Raw genomic sequence first — 9,669 nt, forward strand, 5'->3', positions numbered from 1 at the left:
AGGGAGATCTCAGGGACCAGCACCTGTCCACGGACCCATCTTTGAGAAACACTGCTCTAATTGGTCATCGAGCCACTAAGGGGAAGCAACATTGAACCAAGGGTACAATACTTTGTGCATCTTTCTAGGGAGTTTAGGAAGAACCACCCAGAGGGCTGAATATTCGAGCACTTTACACATTTGGAGAATACCGCAGCATCAGGACAATCCATGATGAGTCTGGAGGCAGCTTACCAAAGCTCCTGGGCCCATCCTGCTCAAAGCAGATCCGGTTCGCACTATACTTGTCACCACGACATCCAAGGAGAGCCCGATTATAACTACACCAAATATCAGTGGAGGCATCACGGCTGTCATTAGCATGGCCTCCCCCACTCCCCTTGTCTGGTTTCATACAAAGCCTTTCAGGGAAAGAACTATTTCCTCTTGTCTGGTTGCATTCCACAGTTTGCGTTCCTCTTCCTAGATCTGTTCTCGAATCGTTCTTTGTGGTCACTTTTACAGCCAACGACTGACAAAGTAGAATCTTGGCACAGAGCTACTGCCACCACCAGGCCCTACTTGGACAAGACGCAGTGCATTCTTCTGGTCAGGAGTTACCCATCTTCTTGAAAATGAGGCACTTCATTTCTAGCTGCGTTGGAGCTGGGTTATTTTGAGAAAGGACCTTCAGAAATCCATAACTGGCCTGAACAATCATCTCTCTCCTTGGAAAAGAGACGGCTAAGGGGAGATATGATTGAGGTCTATAAAATCATGACTGGTGTAGAGAAAGTAAAGAAGAAAGTATTGTTTACTACTTCTCGTAACACAAGAACTAGGGGTCACCAAATGAAATTAATAGGCAGCAGGTTTAAAACAAATAAAAGGAAGTATTTCTTCACACAACACAGAGTCAACCTGTGGAACTCCTTGCCAGAGGATGTTGTGAAGGCCAAGACCATAACAGGGTTCAAAAATGAACTAGATAAATTCATGGAGGATAGGTCCATCAATGGCTATTAGCCAGGATGGGCAGGAATGGTGTCCCTAGCCTCTGTTTGCCAGAAGCTGGGAATGTGCGACAGGGGATGGATCACTTGATGATTACCTGCTCTGTTCATTCCCTCTGGGGCATCTGGCATTAGCCACTGTCGGAAGACAGGATACTGGGCTAGATGGACCATTGGTCTGACCCAGTAGGGCCATTCTTATGTTCTTATAAAAACAAGAAGAAGTCTGGTGGCACCTTAAAGACTAACATTTATTTGGGCATAAGCTTTTGTGGGTAAAAACCTCACTTCTTCAGATGCATAGAGTGAAAGTTACAGATGCAGGTATTATATACTGACACATGGAGAGCAGGGAGTTACTTCGCAAGTGGAGAACCAGTGTTGACAGGGCCAATTCAATCAGGGTGGATGTAGTCCACTCCCAATAATTGATGAGGAGGTGTCAATTCCAGGAGAGGAAAAGCTGCTTCTGTAATGAGCCAGCCACTCCCAGTCCCTATTCAAGCCCAGATTAATGGTGTTAAATTTGCAAATGAATTTTAGTTCTGCTGTTTCTCTTTGAAGTCTGTTTCTGAAGTTTTTTTGTTCAATGATAGTGACTTTTAAATCTGTAATAGAATGACCAGGGAGATTGTGTTCTTATGTTCTTATTTTTTTTAAACACTCTTTCAGAACCAGAACGGAGAGGAAGAGACAAGGAGTTCTGATCCACAACAGATCCCTTTAAAGCACCTGTTTACAAGTGGCCATCACTCCATCCTCAAGACATTCCTTCTTCCAGAACCCACGCACCATTCTCTAGACTAGCGAGTGCCCCAGGATGAGAGGCCACCTCAGAGTCATGCCAACCCTTTTCATTCTGTTGCCATTGAATGGGAAAAAGGGCCCAGGAGCTAGTACCCCATAGTCAGCCCTCCTTTAGAGGAGCACCATTGCTGCTTGAGCCATCCAGAATATAGCTTCAGGAATATAGCAGAAAATAGCTATAGGGCTCAAGTCACTTGCTCCTCATCCCCGTGTGATGGAACAACACTGGGGAGTCAGATTACGTCATTCATGACCATGAGTATGACCTGGGGCAACAAGAAGGACCAAAGCAGATCAATAGGTGTGATGGGAGGGAGAGGAGCTCCTTCTCATCAATGACAAACTAGAGGATCTACAAACTCCCCCCAGATATTACACTGATAAGAACAGATATAACTTAGAGAATTTTTTCACTTCAAGGTCCCAGAAGCAAAGACAAGGTTTTCATCTCGAGGCCAAAATACTACACTTGACCAGAGCTCAACACTGAGAGACACCCAGTGCCACCAACCCCCTTCCCCAGGTTTCAGCATCTATAGATTCACCAGAGCTTTGGCTCAGTAAGTTACAGATTTCAGGAAGCTGTCAAGCACCCCGCGGGGACTGAGTAAGTCTTGTGTTTTGACAAGGCTAAAAGAGTTTAGCCACTGGGCCGTGCAGAAACACAGCTTATTTGGGAAGAGCACTGGTCCTACCGCTGGAATCAGGATCTGTCACTGCCCGCGAGATGCTCTTCTCCCCACTGATCAGGGGCCCACCCCCCAACCTCCAGCTGATGTTGGAAGAGGCCTGTAGTCAGACAACTCTGCACTTCTCGGAGACAGTGAGTGAGAGGAAGAGGAGAGCCATAGACATAGTGTATGAGCGTGCCAGCAAGGAGCCGTTGGCGCCAGTGGAACGGCTATCAGAGGGATCTGCCACTCCAGTGCCAGGTCTCGTGCATGGGCTGCCTGAGTTATGCAGTGAGTGACAGAGTTGGTGACCTCTAGGGATCAGATTCAGAGGCAACGCATTTTACTTGTTAACTGACAAGTCTCCAGGGTGAAAGGTTAGCGCATTAATCCTGCTACAAGCCTCCACTATTACCCCTCCCCAACATCTTCCTTCTGCCACTAAATCCACAGAGAGCTTTTAAATTCCTCGTCAGAGCGACAGCTTAACGAGCTATTCGGTATGACCCAAGCCCATAGTACAACACATCCCCTCCTTCCCTGCCACGCCAGACGACATCCCCAAGAGCTGTATCTGGCACGCAGAGGCCGCCTTCTCGAACTCAAGCTCTGGGCCTGGTTACAGCAGATACAAATCAGATTTCAGGCAAGCTGGGGGGGGGGGGTGGAAGAGTCTTAATAGAAGTCAGGTGGACGATCCTACCCCGAAGTGCTCAGCGGAGCAGAAGGCAGTTCAGAGCCGCTCCTCAACAAGTTCCTGCTGCAGTGCAGAGACCCCAGCCACATGCAAATCCTGCATCCACAGAAAGCCCCTCAGAGCAATCTTGCTTTCTCCAGGCCTCCCAGCACTGGACAAAACTGCCTAGGGACTCAAAGCAAGAACTGCACCGTGCTCCCCCACCCCCGCAGCTTGTAACAGCCTTGAACGTATCTGGTTTAACACAAAGATAAAAATCATACACCCAACCCTGCAAACGCTCCTCGTGAGACTAGCCAGGCAGTAAGCGTTATGACCGGAATCGTCTGCAGGATCAGGTCCCGTGTCACCGATTACAGAGGCCTGCCTATAGCATGGGCAAGGCACATGGCCACACTACACAGGGCCGCTGCGCTACAGTTGTTTGCTCCAACTGAGCCACTGGCATTTGCCTCAATTCCAAGTGAGAGTAAACCTCACGTAACTCTTCCAGTGCAGCCCCGTTCCCGTCCTTGCCTGCACTGGTGCAGCTGCTCCAGGGCCAGAGTTGGAATTATTCCCATCTGCAGCCTTACTGTGAATACAAAGGTGCCACAGGACCCTCTGTTGCTTTTTACAGACTCAGACTAACACGGCTACCCCTCTGATACTGTGAATACAAAGGTTCTGTAAACACAAACTGATGTCAGGGCTGCGGGAGGGGACGATATAAGCTCACTGATTGTCCAAACGGTTTAGGATGGGTGCCCAAGCTCGGCCTCGGAGCCATCTGGATTCCTTTGCAGATGTCTGCAAGCATTGATCAGTCCAGGCCTTTATCTCTAATGCTCTGGGCCCAGCCCCTAGAGGAACGATTGGGAACGCTGACAGCCCTTCTTCCCTTTTTAAGCCCAGAACTCGCAAGGAGCCTCAGGAAGGAGACAGCCTGAATGAGGGGCAGATCTGCAGGTTGTAACTCTCAGACAGGATTTCGCAGCCCTTAATCCAGTTCAAAACCCTAACCATGAAGTGACCCCCTAGGGTTTGTAGCTTAATCTGCTTGGAGAGGCGACTAACGGGGCTCCATGCACAGGTGAAGTAGACGTCTGTACCCTCAAAGACTGATCAAAGTTCAGGACATCACAGACCATCACGTGAGTAATTCAGATCCCAGTCCTGCAAGGTACAGAGCCCTTGCCTACGCTTCAGTTGGGATGGAGAGAACATCCTACCTCATGCGATCAGGCCCTGGACGAGAAGGCAGTTAGCACACCAAGAGACCAACTGCACTGGCCACAGAGCTTCTTGTACACAGCTCTGCCCTGCATTTGAACCACAGCATTTCCTGGCTTCTGTAGCAGAGGCTACCCTTTAGGGAGGTCGCTGTGCAATTGGGACAGGTATCCAGGCCAGACTGGTTTTCAGCTGCAGCCAAAACTGTCCCCAGGTCTGCAGAGGCAGAGAGGCTGGGCTGACCCATTTCTGACATGGACAATGCAGCGTCTAAAGCAATCAGTGAGTATTCCATCCTTGATCACGATGATCTGGCAGAGACCCTGGCAGATCTAACCCAATTCCTTGCAAATACAAGAGCTACCACAGCCAGTGCACGAGAGATGGCCATTGTGCATCTGGTTATGAAATCTGAATCTATACCGTCTCCGTTAGCTTCCTGCTGGCATCGGAATTCTATAGCTAGCTCCAGGCACACAGACCATTAAGCCTGCCTCTGCGAACAGGAATGGATCAAACCAATATTTGCTCACAACTGTCAGCATGAAGCACCACAACAGGAGACACTATCGGTTCAGACCACGCTCAGCTTCATGGTCACGCTCCCCATATTGAACACGGAGCACAACGGGCCTGCCAGTTATAACGCTGGCCACGCCCACCCCAGATCAACTAAGCTGGTCTCATTGATAGCCATGCTCCTGGCCATTTAGAGACATCCCCACATGCCGGAGCATCACGCAGAGTGGAGCTTTGCCTCTTTCCTGAGCTGCCGTCGACCGCCACTCCCTCCGGATCCTTCACTCAAGGCAGATGGAAAACCCAATTGCAAGTCAATGGGCGTCCAGCATTTCGCTCCTCTGGGGGCAGGCTAGTCATCGTAAAGCACAGCTGCTCGCTGAGGTGAAGGTAGCAAAGGAAACGGCTTCTGGCAGGCTGCAGAAGAGACCGGAAGGTTCCGAGCCTGGCACCCCACCAGTTGCCAGAGTTATCCAGGCTATGTCCCAGAACCGAGCTGCGTGCCAATCCCATCAAATGTAGTTAGCTGCTAGGGGAGTGGTCCATTCTTTCTGCCCAGGAGATTAATGGAAGACTGTCTAATTCCCTAGCACAACTAGAGGAGGAGATTATGCGATCACAGTCACTGTACATTTCAAATGCAGACTTAAAAGCCTCCACACACAGCTCATTTTTCCTACCTGACATCAATGGGAAATCCACTGCAGATCAAAGGTAGCGCAAGACCCAGAATCCTTCAGGGCTTTGTCCCCAGCCCCACTGGGGAGACCCACATATTAAGGAGGGAGCTTTAGCAAAGACAGGAACAGCCAACAAATTGGCTACAGGACTCAAGTGCTAGTAACATTCCCGAGCCCAAAACACACAGCTGGCTGATTTGGAAGACGTCTGCATCACTACACCCCTTTGAATCCTGGTCTCCAGTTAGATTAGGAGCCCCAGCCACGGATGGCTTTAGAAATTTCAGGCTCCCCAAGCAGGCTGTTCTTGAGCCACCTCTCCAAAGCCACCTAAATTCACATACAGCCCTAGTGTGCTAAGCCAGCAGTACAGCCACACAGCCTGACATGGGAAGTGTGGGGCCACCAAGCATGGGGGGGGGGGCTGGCCATTTAGGCACCTCATGGTTTGTGGGTCCCCAGAGCTTGCTTTCTCACATCCCATATTTTGTTAGGCAAGTTCCAGCTTCGCTTTGGGAACAGATTAACACCACGAGAGAAGGTGGGCAAAACCTCCACAACCCTACAGAACCCTACAGGACAAGCCCCAAGACAGGGGTGTTTTATCCCCATTTCAGACCCACTATGAGCTTTTCAAGGAAAAATCGTCACCACTAAGGTCCAGCTCTACCTCCCTTATGGGGCAACTGGGAGTCCTGTGAAACATACAGACAACACACACAAGAGCTCCGAGGCCCATGGGAAGTGGACAGAGCTCCGGACCGGGACTCAAGTCCTGGGTTCTATTCCCCAACTCAGCCACTGACCTGCTGCGGGCCAGTGGGCAAGTCATCACCTTTCCGCTGGCTTCCCCTTTCCACTCGCCCTGCAAGCTCTCTGGGGCCGGGACTGCACAGTGGGGCCCTGCTCTCTACTTCAATATTACTGCAATCCATGAGACACCGAAGGACAAGCACTAGGGAACAGAGCAAGGCTGGGAAGAGACGGCCAGACAAAGTCATCGGGTCAGAACTGCCAGTTGTGACCTACAACTCCACGGCAGTATAGCAGCAGGCATTCTTCCTGCAAGTATCCCACAGCCTGTCAAGCCACAAGCACGGATGTTTGCACAAAGCAAGTAAGGCTCCTACAGCAGGATCATGCCACATTGGCTTCCAAGCTAAACAAGCGATAAGGTGGAACTGACCTCCCTTCATAGAATATCAGGGTTGGAAGGGACCTCAGGAGGTCATCTAGTCCAACCCCCTGCTCAAAGCAGGGCCAATCCCCAACTAAATCCCCAAATGACCCCCTCAAGGATTGAACTCACAATGCTGGGTTTAGCAGGCCAATGCTCAAACCACTGAGCTATCCCTCCCCTCTAGTGTGCAAGTGGCAGGACTGAAAAAGCATCAACCTTTGATGCACTCATTCGGGATGGACTCCAACCGAGCGAGAAGATTTTATTTATCTTCATAAAAAAAAACCCAGAGCACACAGCTGTGCCGAGGGGGTGCCGATCGGAAGTGGAGATGTGTGTAGCACAAGGGAGGGGATCCCTCCACTTCCCAGATCGGAGAGCATGGGGAGCCCCTAAAGCGACCCAGTGAGAGATGCAAAAGCAAAAGTGCAGCCACATTTACAGCATTTCTACCGAGGCCGCTTCTGGCTGCCTGACAAAATGTGTTTGTGGCCAGGAGGCCAAGGACCGCGGAGTCCCGTTTGGCCGTAAAGGAAGGAACAGAATGTCAGTATTTTCAGGGAGAGAGCGCACGCATTTGTCCACGGAGCGCCGCCCCCCTCCTGGGATCCCTGGTCTTCTTCTGTATCATTCCCCCCACCAGTCACTTACCAGGTTAATGTCAAGATCCCAGCAGGCTTATTAAGCCTGCACAATAAAGAGACAAAAGTCCAGGATGAAAAGGGCTATAAATCAAAGGGACACAGCTCTGCCCCTTCAAAGGGGAAGGGAGCACACCGCTCAGAAGGGAATTCGGCATTTTAAAGCCCCCTTTGCGGAGATGCATCAGAACTTGCTGCAGAGTTTCACCGCCAAAAGCCAGGCCACTTATCAGCCTCTGCACCAGAATAAAACTCAGGTGCTGATCTACCTTTCAGCTCCATTTCCTCCCATACAAAAAAAAAAAAAAAACCCTGAGCCTGTTTCCAGACCACGTCTGAGGACAGGAGTAAGTGAAAACGAACTGTTTCAAGCCGGAGCCCTACCCGCACCAGGCTGGCCTGTTTTCCTGTAAGTCTGCTCGCTGGAGATTGAGTATTCCTCGAGCGGCCAACATACACCTATTGTTTCGCTTGAGCGTGCAAGACACATGCAGAGACTGACGCCTGCAAGGGGGATGGAGGGATGGATGGCCCGGGGAAGAGATGCACAACTGGGAGGGGGGGGGGCTCAGCTTTTGGAACCGACGTGGGATTTCCCTGCACCCGAAATTCAGCGGCGCCCACAGGAAAAACCAGGCACGTTGCGTCCCCTGCCCAGTCTCAAGCAGCCCCGCAACGCTGCAAGAAAAACGCTCTTGCAACAAACTCCAGCCCGGGCCCCCCCCCACGCCGGCCTGCAGGAAAAGTGAAGCGATGACAAACGCCCCGAGAGAGGAGCAAATGCAGCCAACAGCATCACAACAGCGCCCGGCTCAGCCCGAGCCGGGGGAGAGGGCGCGGGAGCGCAGGGCAAGCGGCCCCCGGCCCCGGCCCTGGCTGTGCAATGCGCTCGGATCCCCGCCAGCCCGACCCCTCTGCAGCCCCCCCGCGCCCCGGCAGCCCCCCCCGAGCGCCCCCCAACAGCAGGGGATGGGGGGGCTGCTGGCTCAGGCTCGGCACGGGCTCCCTGCACCCCCACGCCCCGGACTGCAGCCCCGAGCCCCCCAGGAACCGCTCGGGGGGGGGCGGGGGGGGCGCCGCGCCCACCCACCTTGTTGAAGGCGAAGAGATCCAGCTTGAGCTTCTCCCGCTGGGGGTCGTGCCCCTGCCTCCGGAACCGAAACTTCATCATCGTGCCGGGCTGGGCGCTCGCCGCCGGGCTCCCTGCCACGCCAGCCAGGCAGCGGGCTCGCCTGCCCCATGCACCCGGCCGGCCCCGCGCCGCCAGCCCGCAGCCTGGAGGCGGCGGGGGGAGGGGAAGGGGCCGTTCAGGAGGCGGGGGGTGAACGACGTCCGGCCGAGCCAATCAGCGACCGCGGGGGAAAGCGAACCCGACCATGGGGGAGAGAAGAAGGCCAGCGTTCCGCGGCTCCCGAGTCCGGCCTCTGCTGGGCGCATGCGCCGGGGCGCGGGGGTGCCTGGGAGATGTAGTTTTTCCCCTCCCCCCTCGGTTCTGCCAAGTCTTTGGCGTCCCACCAGGGGGGCCCGATCCTGAGTGGGGCTGCTGGGCACACTCCTGCCCTATAAAGTCCTCAATGAATTCTCAGCCCTGTCTGAGCCAGTGTCTGCTCTGCCCAGAGAAGAGGTTTGGCAGCCGGACAGTAAAGAAAGTGGATTCTGATCCCCGACACACACACACACACACACACTCACACACACACACACACACACACACACACACACACACCCCAAAGAGTGCGAAGAGAATAAAAGCACTTGGGCCAGATCCTTTCACGACTGCCCTAGGCACAGCTGCCTTAGGAGGGGAGATGCAAAAGACGGGGACTGTTCGGCTTAGAAAAGAGACGACTGGGGGTGGGGAGGGTATGACACAGGGCTGGAAAATCACGAGTGGTGTGGTGGAGAAAACGAGCAGGGAACTGTTATTTACCCCTTCACATAACACGACAACCAGCGGTCTCCCACTGAAATTAACAGGCAGCGGGTTTAAAACAAACGTAAGGAAGCCCTTCTTCCCACAACGTACCGTCAACCTGTGGAACTCGTTGCCAGGGGATGTTGTGAAGGCCAAAAGTGTAACTGGGTTCAGAAAAGAATTAGATGAGTTCCTGGAAGATCAGTCCATCCGTGGCCATTAGCCAAGATGGTCAGGGACCCATGCTCTGAGTGCTCCTAAACCTCCGATTGCCAAAAGCTGGGACTGGCCGACAGTGACGGGGGATGGATCATTTGAAAATTGCCCAGTTCTGGTCATTCCCTCTGAAGCACGG

General features: G+C 52.8%; 1 protein-coding gene across 2 annotated transcripts in view; it reads right to left on the reverse strand.

The window, feature by feature from the left end:
* The window catches only part of LLGL1 (LLGL scribble cell polarity complex component 1), a 64,766-nt gene extending 56,087 nt beyond the window's left edge, over positions 1-8,679 (reverse strand). The window contains exon 1 of one of the 2 annotated variants that reach the window (XM_024215045.3): positions 8,490-8,679. In XM_024215045.3, coding sequence (XP_024070813.1) covers positions 8,490-8,570 — 81 coding nt within the window. In that variant the 5' untranslated portion in view covers positions 8,571-8,679. Of the gene's footprint in view, positions 1-7,783; positions 7,805-8,489 lie in introns of those variants that run through there. The other variant, XM_026650577.2, reaches the window with a different exon arrangement.
* Positions 8,680-9,669: the final 990 nt, after the last annotated feature.

This window comes from Terrapene carolina, unplaced genomic scaffold (assembly GCF_002925995.2).
Source record: "Terrapene carolina triunguis isolate 2854851 unplaced genomic scaffold, T_m_triunguis-2.0 Scaffold93, whole genome shotgun sequence".
In the NCBI taxonomy this organism is placed as follows: domain Eukaryota; kingdom Metazoa; phylum Chordata; order Testudines; family Emydidae; genus Terrapene; species Terrapene triunguis.